This window comes from Pecten maximus, chromosome 6, assembly GCF_902652985.1.
Source record: "Pecten maximus chromosome 6, xPecMax1.1, whole genome shotgun sequence".
Lineage (NCBI taxonomy): Eukaryota > Metazoa > Mollusca > Bivalvia > Pectinida > Pectinidae > Pecten > Pecten maximus.
Window position 1 is genome coordinate 32,880,743 of NC_047020.1, and position 20,405 is coordinate 32,901,147.

A 20,405-nucleotide genomic window follows, 5' to 3' on the forward strand; every position below is an offset into this window, starting at 1 on the left:
CCTTATGATTTGTGATAATTGATTCTGGTGTATGTTGGCAGACCACTCTGTGTAACAATTATCATGGTTTTGGTTAGACTTGTACACTGTATCATTAACGTTTCATTTTAAACACTCTTAACTAAATAAATCAATGACATTTTCAAATTAACTGTGTCTGTCTTATCGTTGGGTGATCCTATCTTTTCAGTTAAATGACTTGTCTTTTTGTTCAGTAATGCCATCTCTTCAAAGCAGCTGGATAACTGAACTTTAAAATGAAACCCAAGGCTAACTCGATTTGCACTCTTCTCGGAAGGGAAGCCTTCTCAGAAGATCCCATTCAGTTATATGTAAATCGGGTAAACTGGAAGAACATAACCCAAACCAAGTTTTTTAAGTTTTCTCAAACACTGTGACACAAACCTGTGCATGTATGTGCCATAAATCCTTCTCTAGTGAAACTCATCACTCGCACACTTAAACAGGGTCGCCAGAAGAGCTACAAATCAAGTGACGTAAGTTATATTCTAGAAAAGAGTGCAAATCAAGTTGGCCTCCGCCTTTCCGAAACTCCAGGTAAACAAAAATTGTAATCCATAAAAAAAAAAAATAAAAAAAAAAATGAACCTATGAGGATGTTGTCAATTTCAGGTGTTAGTAATTTAACATAGATTCCACTCAAAGTCAAGGACAATAGATTCCACTCAAAGTCAAGGACAACAAGAACCCAAATCATGTTCCAAATGGCTGCATTTATTGTTTCATCACGGCACAACATAAATTCATGATAAAATTTACATGTTACATCAATGTTATCACATTCTCAGTGTTTTACGCATCAGCTGACACCCCAAACCTGTCTACATAGTAGCCGACTTGGGCGGACACACACGAGCATCACTCTCCAGTTATATTGTACTAATAACATTACCTATGCACTTATTCCAGACGTCGCTGGAAAACGGCTCCTAAGTTTGAATGTACAGTCTATGTTAATTCTAAAATCAGACGATACACATACATCATGCCTAACAAGAATGACCTTAACCTATCATGCCACTGAGAAAAGGCTTTTTAACTTGGATTTTATTTACCATTAAGGGAATTAATTCTAAAATAAGCATGTATGATACATAACACTTTAAAAATATGTGATTTTAGGGACATGTTGTTTGGGACATTCTTTTAATTAACGAGGTTAAGCAGGAACTTTTTTGATAGAAGTGTGTATTATAGAGAGTGACAGTGGAGCTAATGCCTAGTATAGCTAGAAGAATACCTCATACACATGATCTCTCGTATCTCTCAGACAAAATCAAAACTCTACCGATACAGATATTCAATAAGATCATAAACCTCCAAAAACACAACCTATATCACATGATTAATGTCAGTGAAATTATCAGAAACATACGTTTGTCCACCTTTTGGACAAACTAAATGTGAATGTGGCAGTGTTTGGTACAGAACTCTTTGTCAAGAGACATTCCTGGTTAGTGGCACAAATGATTTTTGACAAGAAATTTTTAATGAAAGGATGTAAAACTTCTTATAAATGTAAAAGTTGGAAATGACTTATGAAGGAAATGTGTTGAGAATCATATTGAAGTTTAACTGAATTTAGATCTCTGTAAAAATGGTTGTTTGATTTGATCATTCTAGAGATTATAAGTGTATATCACAAGGGTTCATGCCATATCATTCCTGGTATAAATGATACAGATCCCTGCGTAGGTCATATAGAAAACAATACAGATCCCTGTGCTGTGAACACGTAATTGATGGAAAGAGAGAAGGAATGAGAGGAAGGATATCTGTCTTCATGTGAGTTGATGACGAAACCAGACTGACGAAAAACATCTGGATGAAAGTGGCGATAGGAACCCGTTTCTATTGGGAATACAAGTAAACAACAACAAAAGGAAGATAAGACAGGAAAAGGAATATAGGCCTGTGTTTTTCACAGCAGGAGTCAAATTTTTAAGTGGATAATTATTAATCAATGATTATCAATTAATTTTGCGCCATAATTGGTTCAAAGGTAAAATTGGCCGTTAAATGACAGATTACTATTTTAAAATTAACTCAAAATGATTCTAAATTAACTTTCTATAATTATTCAAAAGATTAAAATAGTAGAAAATTAAATCAACAGCCATCAAAATTTCTCCTCTGTACAAGCATCCATTATGAAATTCAATTAATGGTGATTTTAATGACATGGTTTTAATTGCATGTTAAGGACAGATTGTGAAATTGAGAAATTCAGATCTGGAGAAAATACACAGTAACAAAAAACCTTAGTTGAAATACACAAAAACAAAAACAATAACAACGGAGTCTCCGGAATGTTACGCCAGCTTTGAAATAGACATCCACTTGGTTTGTAAAACATTGCATGTATCAGCATGTTTAAGTCGAGTAACATATATTCAATATTCCCGCATTTAATTCTACTTTGAATTACCTCTCATACATTCAATAGAGAAGTCACTATTCAAAGTTGTAAATATATACTGGATAAATAGTTAACAACCATAAATAAGCCACCTTAAAGCTGTTTGAACTTCAGGAAACAAGTCTTGGACTAAGAACATATTAATATCATTCAAATAGACTTTGGCAAGTTTTAAATTTAACTTGTTGAGTCATTGACCAATGGAAATTTTGCTATGTCATAATTACAGTGACGACGTACAGAAAATATCTCATTTACTGGTTTCATGAAACGGGGTTGTAAATGTATAAGCTTGTGAATCACTCTGTTATTGGGCAATCTTTATCAGTATGAGTTTTTAAAAGAAAGCAAAATATTCTAGTTTTCAGAAATTTTTTCAAGTTTACAACAGTATAGTCAATGACATTCAAGTAACAAGTTGTCGTTCATGCATATATTTACAACATCATAACTTGCAACTTGATTATCTAAAAATTCAACTCATGAACAATTTCTAACAACCAATTATAATCTACAAGTAAATCTTAAATATATCACAGAAAAAAACTTAATAGCTGTACCATTAAGATACATAATCTTTCATTAAGTACAAAAATAAAACAAATTTAGAAATAATGATAAAATTGGTATAACATCCATCTTCACAGAAAGCTATCATCAGCTCTCGTTCTTTTACATCATACACAGTTATATTATACTATCAAACATTTCAGTCACCCGGATTCAAACAACTAAATCACTAGCACTTCATAACAAAAAGCGCATGTACACCCAACAGTTTCAGTCCTGGTTGGTTTCATACTTAAGACAGCCAAACATGAATTTACTGTATTTATCCTCAAATAACCCCCTATCCCAGGGTAAAAGATTAGTTTGGGGAGAGTTTATTCGAGAATCACTTTTAACTTACTATTTCAAATTGGTGATTCTGTAAAAATGAAGAAGGCTTTTTTGTGAGCAGGGGCTTATTTGTGGATGAATACAGTACTTTTGAACTCTTTGGCTCCATTCCATTATGGGGAGAATTCTCTACCTGGTTTTGATGTTACTTTCATCAGCGAAACAGCATAGCAATTTTCAAAAATACAAACAGGTACATTTTTCAATTGAGACCTACACTTGCTGACATAGACCTTTCCCCAAGCTCAGACAGCATTTTATAAACTGTCAGAAATATTTGTCTCTCCGTTCGTCTAAAAACATATAATAGAGGTCAAATTTTATTAGGAAAAAATGAAGAAATCAAATCATTTCAAAACCAGATCATATACACTAATTTGCCTTAGTTATGGTACGATTCAATATTTAACCCAATATTAGTCCCTTTGCCTACCATTAAGCTTGAAAAACAGTAAAAGGGCCTGATAATTAAATGTTGTCAAATTCATTGACAATGGTAAAAAACTGAAAGTTTTTGGGTTTTCTGTCTAATTGAAATTATTGCCTAATTGGTGTAATTTACAACATGTTACTCCTTTGGAAAAAAAAAGATGTTTTTGGAATACTATATTTTAAAACTATATACAATGTATTATGCTACATGTTCTTATGACAATGTTGTGTAGATGTATATGTGAAAATAACTATTGGTTTTTACACCTGGCTCAACTAATTTGATAAATTATTAAATTTTGTATTAATATATTAAGTATATACAATTAATTAATATGAAATATTCCTATAAGTCAATGTACATAGTACAGACATATATAAATATACATGTATATAGATAATGTTTATGTTATTGTTTCCAGCAAAGATGAAAGCGAAACCATTTCATTGAGCATGCAAACCCGTAGCTGATTATATAGCCGATTATATGCTTATAATAACAGTAGTCATTATTTAAATATCATTAATAAATTCACGACTTGCGTAAATATACAAAATTTTAATCCCCCTAAATTTCTTCCTCTTCTATATTAAAACTGACACTGAAGAATGAAACTCTTTCTTTGTTCGACTATTTAGTACAAAGATAATACCTGTAGTTGTAAATGGAAAATACCGATGGCTGCTGGGTAGTTAGATGATTAAGCATACAGTAGATTAAATTATTGTGATGGATTATCAATTAAAGCCAAGTTTATCAATCACACCTGTATCCTAATCATCAAAATCTTCTCACATGCTACACAGACTGCCATTTACTGGCAACGTTTCGCAAACTTCCCTTGCTTATCTCTAACAGATATAAAGGTAGCTCATTTTCAAAATAATATTGTTTTTCCATTAGATTCAAAAATTTGTACATGTGAAGTAAACATTAACATATTTACTGATGTTAAAAACTGTTGTTATGTCGCTGAGAACTTAATTTTGTTGGGCTGAAATTTCCCGGCCATAATTTCACAATTCCTAAAAGTGACATATATTGTAAGATTTACTTTTGCCATCAAAGTGTTTTCTTTATTAATGGAATGATCGTTAATTGTGCCATTTATTGAAAAATAATTTCTAACCGCATACTGAATGAAAACTTCATAAATTTTATGAAAATAAAATATTTTTATATATACATGTATTTTTTTTTATTATGTAACTATCATCCACACAAATTTTCATAAAGAACAAATCTGAACTTAAATTGTCTCCCTTTACTTTTGAATGAAAATTGAGGCTGTGACATGAATAACGAGCACCATTAACTATCACATGTCATTTTTTTTTGTTACTAAAAGTATCTTTCATTATATGCAGTCTTCACTTAGGTTGACCTAGTATGACAACATGATATGCATTCATTCAGTTGTAAGATGGCTTTTACAAATACTCGAAATGTATAGTTATGAAAATTATAACAAATAATATTAAAGTTTATTGCATCGTAACATAATCTAAATATAACTTTGTGTATGCCTTTCATTTCACATTCACTTTTCACACTTTTTTAAAACATAAAAACGTCAACACTTTGGCTAGTTTTAACATCGATCTCAACCTCGCAGTATCTTCCCTCTCAGTGAATCCCTAGTACAGAAATTTCTGTTAAGGTCTATTTTCATTCTCTACATAATACATTTTTCAGCTTTATTGAATGTGTGGTTTTACAAAAACTAGGTTGGTAGAAAACTGAACTGATTGAACCTCTGGTGAAGGATTTGATCCCAAACAGGGGCCGCAGTTAACGTTGTTTTACGGGAAGCCTGAGATCACGGCCGATCCTCTGCTGTTTATTTATGTCCTGGGGGAACATAATTTCAATTTCTCTAGAAATATGTCCACTGATTTGTCAGTTTTCATCTATGTAGTAGTCAGTCTCAAAATGACCCTGGTTGTTCACGGTCGGATAATCTTGTAAAAAAAAATCTTTTTGACCGAAAGTAAATGACTTGGCACTGTATAAGAATGGCCCATGATCTGTACTTTTGGCAGTAGCACTTTATGATACAGATCCTTCATTACTTACAGAACTGATCTGTACGAGTCCTTGAAGATCCTATGAAGATATATGTCTTTTCGGCTTTTTGCAGCATGTTCATAGCAACATTAGAAGGTATATACCTCATGATCCTAAATCCTTAAGTTGGATGTGGACTGTGGAGTATGAAATCGGCAGACGTAGAGGCTAAATCCACAAGTCAAAGACACACGACAAACCTCTACAGTAAAGTCACACATGTGCGGACGTCAGTATTTTACTCTTGGCTCACGGTGTCTAGTAACGAGTATACGTCATACAAATCTAACAACAAGTTTGTTATCTAAAAGATGATTGGCTAACGAAGATATGAATAATTTGATTGAGGAACACCACCATGTTGTTTGAGATAGACTTGGGTCTAATTGAACAAAATCGACTCTGGGTCTTGGTTCTGTAGCTGTGCAACATGACGAAGAACATCTTTTTTGGTGATAATTCCTAAGAGACGACTGTAAAACAAAAATAGTAAAAATTCATGAAAATAAGGAAAATATATCATCTATTAAATTTTTTTTGAGTAAATGAAATATTGATACAGGCAATACTGCACAGCTAATTTCATCAGACTTTGAATTTTATATCTATGAGGAATGATACACATTATTCATGCAGTGACAGATCTGTGGCTGAGAAAGTTATGTCTGAACAGTTATTTGTTTAGAATCATTAATTTTTTTAACCATTGCTAATTTGCTGCCAACTTGAATACTGTGAATGAACATATTTTAGTTATTTTCTGCAAAAAACATTCGTTAAATTATTGTCATTGTTTTTGACAGGTTCTGTCGTGTTTGCATCGATTCATCATCACGCTAAAATAAAAATTGATAGTGTCATCAATTTAGTTAAATTCGACCGAGAATCACAAGATATATTTCCCTTGTTACATTTATGACTTCAGGGCTATCTTTTTTTCCCCAGACATGACGATCCCAGATCCACAGTATTGACAGTGTTTACCTCCACATTGTACATGGTTTTTATCATCAACACATGCCATTACAATTAACCTTCTCAATACTTTCAAGGTCACATGCATCAACCCTATAAACAGCTTTATATTTGATAGTACAATCAGTTACCGAGGATTAGATTCACACACTGATCACGAGAAAATTTCTCCGGTGAAAGTATTAGTCAGGAAATCATCATCACACTGTTATATATCAAACTAGAGAAAAAATCGGTAAAGATAAAAAAAAAAGAAGGAATATCTGGTTATGAAAGGTTATGGTATAATAAATTTACCAGCCGAGGCCTTGTCAATGAGTAAAACACATTTATTAATGCAATGTTATGAGAAAAACATACATTTTCACCTAAATATATATTATATATATATACACACTATTTCAATGTGCTCTTCAAATTATGCTATCTCAATAAATGTTCTAAACTTCTTGCTTGACCACCCAATTTTGTTCGAGAGCAAGAAATCCTGTTAAATTTAGGACTGAATGTAACAGTCCCACAACTTAAGATGAGCAAAGATCAGTGTACACAAATACCCAGCCCATTTCTTGTTTTAGAATATATAATTATGGATCATTGCAAATTTCATCTTAACTTTAAAGTTGTCTGATGCAATAACCATGATCCAAATTTTATCTTAAGTTTAAAGTTGTCTTATGCAATAATGGTTATTGTACAATTAAAGAGACTGTCAATACCTGGTGCCTAGCGCCACTCTCGACTATCTATATATATATCTAGCACTAGTACTGAAGACTACCCCTTCACCTGATTCTATGACTTACAAATACAAATCAAGCGAACATATCACACAATAGATACATTGTCAATCTAATCTGTCCATCACACTTGTCATGTGGACTTCCATTCCGATAATTACAAATAAGTATTCTATACATCTTATCAAAAAAGTCAAAAAGTCATGTCCCAATTTTTCTAAAAACCCTGACTTTGCTCCACTAACTATAACAGAATATGTCAATATTTTTTTATCAACAATTCTTTTTTTAGTTATTTCCGCAAACCAAATCATCAAACTGTAATCATGTTAATTTTTCAGATTTTCAACTGATTTTTTTAATATATAAAATATTATAACATTTAGTTGTGTTTTACTGGGGTAACTTGGTAAGACAGGTACCCCTCATTAAAACTCAGACAGTTCAAAAATCTATTGGGTGACTGCTGAAATACGACTTATACTGACAAGTGAGATATATACAAAGTGGTACACGTTTTTAATTCACAACTAGCAAAACCACACGCCTGGGTCACAGCATTACTGCCTGATACAATATAGAGGGTTGAACTTCTCAATTGTGATATAAATTGTGATAAATGATCCTTAAAAATTGCTTTTATGAAAATATATAGGTATATTTTATTAACAAAAATTTTGAAAGAAGAGGAAAAAATCAAAATATATTAATGTTATTAATTATTAACACATAGGTAGAAAATAACAAAATAAACTAAATTCACAAAAAAATCTGCTTTCTGAATACTTGTAATGTTATTCCTTGAAAATATGGAAAGCAGGAAGCGGTGGTAGACTAACAATTATCTGGCAGGAAAGGTTATTAGTTTATTGATTCCAATGAATCTATCAATGTCCTTGTTTCCTGTGTATGTGTATGATGTTTTGTTACAGAACTCTAACTGTTTTTGGTATCTTTTAGGTTATCGCCCCCTTAATTGACCCCCCCCCCCCCCCCCCCCCCCCCCGAAAAAAAAAAAAATCACAAGGTGTCTTTCGATTATATAGGTGGGAGGTGAAGGCAAGTTGTCAATCGATTATAATCAAATCTTATAAATTAAAGTACCTTATTACGTCCATTATTCCAAATAAAATGAAAACATCAAAGATTTGATGATGCTAATTAATTTATGTGAATTTCAGAAAGTGATATGATGCAAATCCTCAGCCTATCATGTATAGCTCATCTAAATTACACATCAGTTCAACACTGACATGTCACTGACCTATCCTTCCTCTTTTACATATTAAGTTTTAACATTTCACAGTAAAATATTTAAAAGGTGATGACACAATGTTGACGAGACTGCATGCATTGATGACACTGAGAACAATATCAGTTAATCTGTTAAAAAGTGTATAAAGGGAGATAATTTAACACAATTTACTTGTCCAATGCATACAGTGAAGGTTGCATATAGCCTTAACCTTATGTCATTACAAAAATAATATCAATCGGAATTTTAGCTTCAACACAAAAAGTCAGGTGATTCAAATCAGTTAATTTTTTTTTATCGTTAATTTAAAAAAAAGCACACCATTTTAAATGCACACAATACATAATAGAAGCAATGATATGTTACCCGGGCAACTCATGCGTGGGTTGATCTGTATCCCTGTCACCTCTCTTAACTTTTTTCAACTGTCTGATGGATAATAATATACAGAATTGTTCATACAGGGACATACACAATCCTACAGGGGACAAACAATCAAACCAGGGAGAACACAATTATACAACAAAGAAACATCAAAGTAATTAATATCTGATATACCTGTAATTGTTTTGTACAGTTTTTTTTTCTGCTGCATATATAAAGTAATGTCTGACCTATTTCAGAAAATTCCTGTCTTACTGTAGAATGTTTTATGGTCTTAACTTCTGTAGTTTAACTTTAAATCATAATACATGTAAACAAATGGATATTTACAGTAAATAGCTTTCTGTATTAATTTACATGATATTTGTATGAAAGGGTAAGATTCTTAAAATACTGATTAACTAACTGTTTGCTTTCTTTTCTTTTTTTTTTAAATTCAGATATGCATAATTAGGGGATATTTTTACAGGACTACTAACAGTTTCTATATTTATTCATTGAAAACTGATAATTTTAACTCATGATAATAGCTAGGAACAGGAGCCCTTGAAAAAAACAACTGTACAGATTACAGCATTAATTCATGGTGGTTGTCAAATAGTTCTCATTAATGAAAATTGATAATTGTTTTTTCTGTTCAATACTGACATTTGACTTTCATAACAAGAGATCCCAGAGGGATCTTGGCACCCACCATTGAATGATCTTTATAGGTTCCATGTCAGATTGATCTTTTCTCTACTTTTCCCTTCCTCTAAGTCTTACTAATCTGTGTAAATTCAGAAACAGCCCTCTAGTACTTTTCAAACAAGGGGAACCTATATATAAAATTTAAGATTTAGCGATAATGGCTGTCTGTCGGCCATGTTGTTTTCGGATTGGTCCCAAAATGCAACACCAAGGACCAAGGGGAACCTACATATGAAATTTGAGAAAGATCCCTTCAGTACTTTCTGTAAAATAGCGATAACAAACTTCAATTGTCAAAATCCAAGATGGCTGCCTGTCAGCCAGGTTGTTTTCTGACTGGTCTCAAAATCCAATATGCATAACAACAGACCAAGGGGAACTTACAAAAAAGTTTGAGAAAGATCCCTTCATTGCTTTCTCAGAAATAGCGATAACAAACTTCAATTGTCAAAATCCAAGATGGCTGCCTGTCGGCCATGTTGTTTTGCTATTGGTCTCAAAATGCGATATGCATAACTAGGCACCAAGGGGAGCCTACATATGAAATTTGAGAAAGATCCCTTCGGCACTTTCTCAGAAATAGCGATAACAAACTTCAATTGTCAAAATCCAAGATGGCTGCCTGTCAGCCATGTTTGTTTTCCGATTGGTCTCAATATGTAATATGCATAACTAGGCATCGAGGGGAACCTACATATGAAATTTGAGAAAGATCCCTTCATTGTTTTCTCAGAAATAGCGATAACAAGCTACAATTGTCAAAATTCAAGATGGCTGCCTGTCGGCCATGTTGTTTTGCTATTGGTCTCAAAATGCTATATATGCATAACTAGGCACCAAGGGGAGCCTACATATGACATTTGAGAAAGATCCCTTCAGTACTTTCTGTGAAATAGCGATAACAAACTTCAATTGTCAAAATCCAAGATGGTTGCCTGTCGGCCATGTTGTTTTCAGATTGGTCTCAAAATGCGATATGCATAACAAGGCACCAAGGGGAACCTACATATGAAATTTGAGAAAGATCCCTTCAGTACTTTCTCAGAAATAGCGATAACAAACTTCAATGATCAAAATCCAAGATGGCTGCCTGTCGGCCATGTTGTTTTTCGATTGGTCCCAAAATGCAATATGCAAAACTAAGCACCAAGGGGAACCTACATATGAAATTTGAGAAAGATCCCTTCAGTACTTTCTCAGAAATAGCGATAACAAACTTCAATTGTCAAAATCCAAGATGGCTGCCTGTCAGCCATGTTTGTTTTCCGATTGGTCTCAATATGTAATATGCATAACTAGGCATCGAGGGGAACCTACATATGAAATTTGAGAAAGATCCCTTCAGTACTTTCTGTGAAATAGCGATAACAAACTTCAATTGTCAAAATCCAAGATGGCTGCCTGTCGGCCATGTTGTTTTCCGATAGGTCTCAAAATGCTTTGTGCATAACTAGGCACCAAGGGGAACCTATATATGAAATTTCAGAAAGATCCCTTCAGTACTTTCTGAGAAATAGCGATAACAAGAATTGTTTACGGACGGACAAACGGACGGACGGACCACGGACCACGGACGCAGGGCGATTTGAATAGCCCACCATCTGATGATGGTGGGCTAAAAATGTTTTTTATCCGTGTTTTAAAGTAAAATTTGGGATTATCACCATTGTAATGCAAGATATAATACTGATTCTGAATTTTACCAAATATTTGACTTTTTAAAACAAAGTCTTCTATCTGACTGAATTATTTTTGGTTTCTCTAAATAATAAAATTATATTTTTCTTATTGAAGATGCAACATTTTCCTCAAATTTCACAATAAAAAAGTTCCTGTGACTATTTCATTTCAGTAGTAGATTGCAATAACTTTAAATTTACAGATTTGTCTAATTGTAATTGAGACTTGGATTCTGGCAGAGAAGCCAACAAAGAAATCGGTTTTGAAGAAACTGAGACACAAAACTCAGAGCACCAGAAAAATTATAAGGTGTAATAATTCTTCAAGTGTAGAAAGTTGTGAACCACAACCAAGTCACCAAAATATCTGAGGGCAGACCATACCCACTGGGTTATCTCTGAGGGCAGACCATACCCACTGGCTTATCTGTGAGGGCAGACCATACCCACTGGGTTATCTCTGAGGGACAGACAATTCCCACTGGGTTATCTCTGAGGGCAGACCATACCCACTGGGTTATCTCTGAGGACAGACCATACCCACTGGGTTATCTCTGAGGACAGACCATACCCACTGGGTTATCTCTGAGGGCAGATAATTCCCACTGGGCTATCTGTGAGGGCCGACCATACCCACTGGGTTATCATTGAAGGCAGACCCTACCCACTGGGTTATCTCCGAGGGCAGACCCTATACCCACTGGGTTATCATTGAAGGCAGACCATACCCACTGGGTTATCTCTGAGGGCAGACCCTACCCACTGGGTTATCTGTGAGGGCAGACTTTACCCACTGGGTTATCTCTGAGGGCAGACAATTCCCACTGGGTTATCTGTGAGGGCAGACCATACCCACTGGGTTATCTCCGAGGACAGACCATACCACCTGGGTTATCTCTGAGGGCACACCATACCCACTTGGTTATCTGTGAGGACAGACCATACCCACTGGGTTATCCCCGAGGGCAGACCATACCCACTGGGTTATCTCCGAGGGCAGACCATACCCATTGGGTTATCTCCGAGGACAGACCATACCCACTGGGTTATCTGTGAGGGCAGACCATACCCACTGGGTTATCTCCGAGGACAGACCATACCCACTGGGTTATCTGTGAGGGCACACCATACCCACTGGGTTATCTGTGAGGGCACACCATACCCACTGGGTTATCTCTGAGGGCAGACCATACCCACTGGGTTATCTCCGAGGACAGACCATACCCACTGGGTTATCTGTGAGGGCACACCATACCCACTGGGTCATCTGTGAGGGCACACCATACCCACTGGGTTATCTCTGAGGGCACACCATACCCACTGGGTTATCTCTGAGGGCAGACCATACCCACTTGGTTATCCCTGAGGGCAGACCATACCCACTGGGTTATCTTTGAGGGTAGACCATACCCACTGGGTTATCTCTGAGGGCAGACTATACCCACTGGGTTAACTGATAGGGTTACACCCAAGCCCATAAACAAGTGACTAGGATCGACAGGCTGTGAATTTCCCCAGAACCCATACTTAAGCCTTGATAGGACACCCCTACCCCACTGACCCTGGAGTGTCTACCTCTCCCACAAGATGAAACTCCCAGGTTCATGGGTTGTCTAATCACTATAGCTGTCGGGATGTTGAACTGCACCAAATCAACCACAGGTTGTTTGGATAGCTTTGGTATGGCTCTCTGGAGGTATCCATGAAACCGAAGCCTAGGGAAAGAGCCTGTCTGGAGCTGTCTGGTTCTCTAGCCAAGCATTACCAAACATATGTGGAAACAGATCATGAAGGACTACCTGATTCAGATCGGGATTAGACCCAAGACTCCAGGCCAAATATCCTTAAATCTGTGAGGGATGGGAGGCAAGATTATTTCTTATGAGGACACAAAGATGGTTGCTGGAATTCGTAAAGTTATGGTTATGTATTACTGAAATGAAATGCAGGCTTTATTGAACTTTATATTGAGTAAGTTTTAGGGCAATTTTAATTTAGAAAATAATTCAAAGAGGTTCTAAAGGCGAACTGCATATTTGTACATTGTATACTTAAAACACTTAAGCACAATTTACATGTTAATTTCTATAGATTAAATCATATTTATCTTTTATTCCTCTATTCTTAAGACACCTGACTTTACCAACACATGACTTGATAAGCATCTCAAAGTAGCACTTTCAATTTTATACCGAAGTCTGGATTCTCGGGATCAATGTAATCTCACCAAATGATTCATTCCTCCATGATGCAAAGACAGGATTATTGACATGCTGCTACCTTGAAGTAGGTAAAGACAGGTTTAATATTGTCATGCCATCCTCTTGAGGTCGGTAAAGACAGGAATTAATATGGCCACAATGCCCTCTTGAGATAAGGAAAGGCAAGTTTAATATTGCCATACTACCCTCTTCAAGTCAGACAGGCTTTGATATTGCCATACTGCCCTCTTCAAGTCAGACAGGCTTTAATATTGCCATGCTACCCTCTTGAGGTCAGTAAATACAGGCTTTGATATTGCCATACTGCCCTCTTGAGGTAGGTACAGACAGTCTTTAATATTGCCATGCTGCCCTCTTGAGGTAGGTACAGACAGGCTTTAATATTGCCATGCTGCCCTCTTGAGGTAGGTACAGACAGTCTTTAATATTGCCATGCTGTCCTCTTGAGGTCAGTAAAGACAGGCTTTAATATTGCCATTCTGACCTACTGAGGTCGGTAAAGACAGGTTTCTCTATAGAGGAATACATGTGTTATTCTATATGATACTAACCCGTTATGTGTAACCAGAGTCTGTCGCAGGCCGAGTTTACGGAACATCTCCACGACTGTCTCCATCGGTGTCTGGTCTGTGATGGTTACAGGTGCCTATAAACACAGGGTAGAAAAGTCCATATGGGACATATACGGTAAATAATGGTTAAATACAGTCACAATGGCAGAAGTAACTACAGGTTGAATTAACATATTTATCCTACAATAAGCCCAGGGGACCAACACATTACCTTTGAGTCAATGCAGAAAGTGAGCTTACACCAGGACAATGGATTACATTCTGGAAGCTTTTATACTGAACTTCTTTAGACATCATTTGGATAATTACCACCAGTAAGCTTACCATTTTTCTTAAAAGTTGCTACAAACATAACAAGAATCATGGCATTTTATGTTTAAGGTGTAATATTCTTAGACACTAGTTACAATAATTAATATCTTTGTACTATAAATGCCCAGGATTTGATAGACTAATAGATGCCATCAATGAATTGAAAAGTATTTAATTGCTCATTACATATTGATGCCCAATATTTCAAGGACAGATAGACACCATTAATGTATTAAACTGATTTGTACTTATCAATGCCTGACAATTTCAGGACAGATATGTGCTAGATTGCTGTCTCACCATATCAAGGATTTTCCTTAGTTTGAGAGGGGCAGGATCATTTGGATTGCTAGGTACATGACTGGTGAAATAAACAATGGAGCTGGAGACAATTCCTTCCAGGTTCTTCCTGGAGTTCTCTGTAATCAAAAGAAAGGGAGATAATTAAACAAAATGGAGGTAATCACACAAAAAGGGAGATAATTATACACAAAGGGAGGTAATCACACAAAAGGGAGATAATTAAACAAAAGGGAGATAATCACACAAAAAGGGAGATAATTATATACAAAGGGAGGTAATTACACAAAAAGGGAGATAATTATACACAAAGAGAGGTATTCACATTAATTAACAAATCACAGAGGTATAATAAGCAAGATAATCATTCATAATAACAGAAAAGGTTCCATTTTTATATTATTGGACAACACAATGACTTTTTGTTGATAATTGTTACAGATTACTTTCAGATCAATCAACATTTGTTTTGAACTTTATTCAATGAGATCCTGCTGTTCTAGGCCTAAACTGTACAGATTAATCTCAATATTTTGACATTCATCTATTGATTCTATTTCATTATATGAAAGATTTAAAAACAAAATTTACCTATAGCCAGATTGACATCTCTGCGGAGGACGAACCCTACAAGGTACTGGGACTCTCGGGACACAACTACAGGGAATCCATTGTGGTCTGAGGATTTCAGCGTAGATTCTGGAACAGAATTTCACAAATGCATGTAATGTTTATAAATGATTTTCATTTTATTGTTTGGTGTAAATGAAACATTTAGAGAAAAAAAAGTAAAATCCAAAATTACTATGAAATTAAATGACATCAAATGGATTTTTACATTTAATGCATACTAAAGGTGCTTAAAACATAATGAAGATAACAGAGGTTTTATATTTGGGGTCAAATTTTTAATCTCAATATACTGTAAATATATATATTTCAGCAGTTATCTTATCTAGTGCTTTCTGTGCTGAAACATGCTAATATATAACTTTACTAATTAATTACGCTTTCTTTACATTGCTTTCCAAAACAAACATTTGGGTGTGCTAATTCACTATTACGATAATCTATATAAAGGTTATGTCCAAAAATTTGAGAATCCCAAAATGAATATGTTTACAGTATACATTTGATGGCGGGGCATAAAAATACCATTCCCAATAAATGACAGGGCAATACCAACCTAACTCCTCTAGTGTCATCGTGTCTTGCGTGATTACACATAAAGGAGGATCATTCCGCCTGCAACACAAAGCAAGCCATATACAATAAAAATAATACACATAATCAAAGTAACTTTAAACCTAAAATTTGTCACTGGACTATATCTGTATAACAAAATTATGAAATAAACTTAAAACTGATTCTATTTCAGCATTTAAAATGGTCACAAGGTATCATTTAATTAGAGTTCATTCAAAATGGTGGATAAATATTAAAAACTTTTTAATTATAGGATTACATTTTTGGTTGAAGAAATTCTTTCAGTTGCTATTATCTGGTCCTAAATTATGTTTTTAAGAAATTGTTTACAAAAATAGAAAATGCAGTTTACCCCTGACCAAAATTCTGTTACAGTTAAAGAATTTCTTTAAACAGAAATACATCTTGAACATATGTGAACATATTATGTTGGTATATATATTATACATTGTAAAATCTCTCCAGCTGAAATGTCAGAGTATTCCTGGTAAAATCGTTGAAGCATGACATGCATGTGGAAACAAAAAGATAACAATGGAAAAACATGTGTGGACGTTATGTAGAACTCATAACAAAGCAAATGTCAAAGCAACATTCAAATCTAATCATTTAGCAAAAAAGTAACACAGAGCTTCTCTTAGTCTCTAAATGTGTATGAGATCCCTCCTGCTGTTTTTTTAACATTCAGACTACATTCATCTGCGAAAAGACATCTTTTATTCATGTCTTTCAAAATATTTATGATACATTTTTTTATTGTACATAGTTTATCAAAAAAATTGAAATTAAAATTCTTTAACAAGGGGAAATTCAGATTTTATTTCTTGTGCTTTTTTCAGGGAATTTTATGTTATTTTTTTTATCAAGATGACCCTCCACTTAATCAAGGCTGAAAAGATGAAGGGGAGCATAGGTACATATTATCTGTTAAATGTAACATTGATTTATTTTTATTCAATTGGTCAAAAATTTTAAATGAAGACCTTATCAGCTCATTATAAACTGAATCAAGATTGTCACGGAATTCTAATAAACCCAAAACATAACATCTGATCAAGCTGTCAGATATATTTCAAATTAAATTAGAATTAAAAACAATAAAGATATCTTAGTCTAAGAGATACATGTAGCCATACTTTAATTTGAAATTACCATAAAAATTAAAATCATTATTAGAATTAAAGTATTAATTTCCAAAAATACTTTAAAAATCAGACATAAAAATCTAGATGAACAGTTGGTAACCTGACCGTGACCTTGACTTTGGCCTGAGAATCATGAAATAGTTCTGTGTAACAAACTGTCTAAGGGGGTACACAGTATGTGTGTAAAGTTTTGTTTAATGTTAAAGAAGTGAAGTCCGAGACAAAAAGTCACGTGTTGTTACTTGAACTCAACAAATGACCTTGACCCAAGACAGGGTCAAACAATTTAAACAAAGAGTAAACTTTTGCAAATAACTTTAAACAGAAACTGCATGCTGCTCAAAAACACATTCAAAGTTATGATATACGTGTAAGCATTTATAAACAAGAGGGCCAGAAGGGCCTGTATGGCTCACCTAATTCCTGCTGTCTTAATTAAATGTACTAAGGGGAGATACACTGGTCCATTAGATATCTCATTCGTAGTGTAATAGGTTACAGGGTGGACATCTAAATCATTCCCCAGAGTTAGTTGGACCTGTGTCACCATGGTTACAGGGTGGACATCTAAATCACCCCCAGAGTTACAGTTGGACCTGTGTCCCCATGGTTACAGGGTGGACATCTAAATCATCCCCCACAGTTACAGTTGGACCTGTGTCACCATGGTTACAGGGTGGACATCTAAATCACCCCCAGAGTTACAGTTGGACCTGTGTCCCCATGGTTACAGGGTGGACATCTAAAGCATCCCCCACAGTTACAGTTGGACCTGTGTCACCATGGTTACAGGGTGGACATCTAAATCACCCCCAGAGTTACAGTTGGACCTGTGTCACCATGGTTACAGGGTGGACATCTAAATCATTCCCCACAGTTACAGTTGGACCTGGGTCACCATGGTTACAGCGTGGACATCTGAATCATCCCACACAGTTATAGTTGGACCTGTGTACCCATGGTTACAGGGTGGACATCTAAATCACCCCCAGAGTTACAGTTGGACCTGTGTACCCATGGTTACAGGGTGGACATCTAAATCACCCCCACAGTTACAAAAGTTGGACCTGTGTCACCATGGTTACAGGGTGGACATCTAAATCACCCCCACAGTTACAGTTGGACCTGTGTCACCATGGTTACAGGGTGGACATCTAAATCATCCCACACAGTTACAGTTGGACCTGTGTCACCATGGTTACAGGGTGGACATCTAAATCATCCCCCACAGTTACAGTTGGACCTGTGTCACCATGGTTACAGGGTGGACATCTAAATCACCCCCAGAGTTACAGTTGGACCTGTGTCACCATGGTTACAGGGTGGACATCTAAATCATCCCACACAGTTACAGTTGGACCTGTGTCCCCATGGTTACAGGGTGGACATCTGAATCACCCCCAGAGTTACAGTAGGACCTGTGTCACCATGGTTACAGGGTGGACATCTGAATCACCCCCAGAGTTACAGTTAGACGTGTGTCCCCATGGTTACAGGGTGGACATCTAAATCACCCCCAGAGTTACAGTTGGACCAGAGTCCCCATGGTTACAGGGTGGACATCTGAATCATCCCCCAGAGTTCCAGAAGTGCAAAATTAATGCATATTTCTTGATGCTTGGATATTGCATATGCATGTACCTACATTGATATGCATTGAAAGCATGAGGTTATCAACTCCTTAAGTTCATCCAAGAAATTTACCATTTGGGAAGGGCTGGACCCTTGGGAGTTGATCCTGGTAGCTTATATATGTATTTGTGAGATCCCCTGGTTCCAATGATTGATCTTTGCAAATTTTTGTGAGATTCAATCAATGGTTCAGTGATTTTTTAACTAAATGATTGGCAGACAAAGGACGACTGATGTTGTGCCAAAGCATATAAACTTAACACTATCTTTGATATGATATATAAATGTATATATATATACATATGTGGTACATGTATATAAATGATTCGTGAAAACTGAGTATTAACTTAATGATCTTCAAAAACATTAAAGAATTTTTTATAAATCTATAAAAAGCTGCTTACATCATAACTTTATAAAACTCGTTGTTTTCCATCATTGTTACATACCAGTATTTCTATGATATATAAACATTTATTCACAGGAACCAATGAATACGTGGGATTAATATTAATTACCAGTTATTGTGGGCAACAATACAAACAAGTTCCTCAAAATAATGATATTTTAATATTAAGCTACAGAATACCAGGGAATGATACAATTATGCCATGTTCATTTGTTTGAGTTTAACTTTTTCATTTTTGTCATTTGTAATAAATATGAATTAATTAAAACATGAATTTATACAAATATTGAATAATAGTAAAAAAAGTCTTAGTATCTTAAATAGTACCGTGATCATGAAATGTGAATTGTGAAATTAACATGGGGCCAACATGCATATGGATTTTAACAGTGAAGTGTGAACAAAATTTAGTAATAATTCAAACTTATTTGAATTTAATGATCTAGGAACACAGAAGTTTGTTATTGGTTAGTGGGGTTCGGTAGCCTATCGTATACCCTATGAGATACTTTTACTTTCTGTATAAATCATATATACATGTAATATATTATATACTAATTTCTGTGACTTCGACCTAAGATTATGCCAATACTGGCCATTTTTCATAAATTCATCAGGAGATTGTGTACTTTACAATTTCAATGTAATTTTATGTACTTCTTTTGATTTGTTTAACTAAATAAATAGATTAAAACAAATATTTATATAAATATACACGTATTTTGAAGATAAGCTGCTTTTTGACAAGAATGAATGCTTTGAAAATATAAAAAGTGCAGAGACTTTAATTAAACAATCAGCTTCTCCTTCCGAAAAAAAAGAAATGGCAAGTATAGATTTTTTTTTCAGGTTTTGTCAGTCAAAAACACAAACTAAAACAAACTTGTTTACTGTTTAAAACATAAAACGTGTCAATAACTCAACAAAATGTTGGTTTTATATGTGGAAGATTCAAAATCACCACCGATATGTCTGAATATTAAATACAGCATTTTCTTTCTTGTGTTTCTGTTAAAAATTGATTAAGTAATTATAAAGTAATTT

The 20,405-nt window shown here is 34.9% G+C and overlaps 1 protein-coding gene across 9 annotated transcripts in view; it reads right to left on the reverse strand.

The window, feature by feature from the left end:
• Positions 1 to 714: 714 nt before the first annotated feature.
• Positions 715 to 20,405, reverse strand: part of LOC117329569 (H(+)/Cl(-) exchange transporter 3-like) — a 71,834-nt gene continuing 52,143 nt past the window's right edge. For 6 of the 9 annotated variants that reach the window (XM_033887573.1, XM_033887568.1, XM_033887571.1 and 3 more), the window contains 6 exons: positions 16,156 to 16,214; positions 15,561 to 15,668; positions 14,970 to 15,088; positions 14,337 to 14,431; positions 9,177 to 9,239; positions 715 to 6,313 (listed from right to left, as the gene is read on the reverse strand). In XM_033887573.1, coding sequence (XP_033743464.1) covers positions 6,223 to 6,313; positions 9,177 to 9,239; positions 14,337 to 14,431; positions 14,970 to 15,088; positions 15,561 to 15,668; positions 16,156 to 16,214 — 535 coding nt within the window. In that variant the 3' untranslated portion in view covers positions 715 to 6,222. The remainder of the gene's footprint in view (positions 6,314 to 9,176; positions 9,240 to 14,336; positions 14,432 to 14,969; positions 15,089 to 15,560; positions 15,669 to 16,155; positions 16,215 to 20,405) is intronic. The other 3 variants (XM_033887576.1, XM_033887572.1, XM_033887574.1) reach the window with 1 other exon arrangement.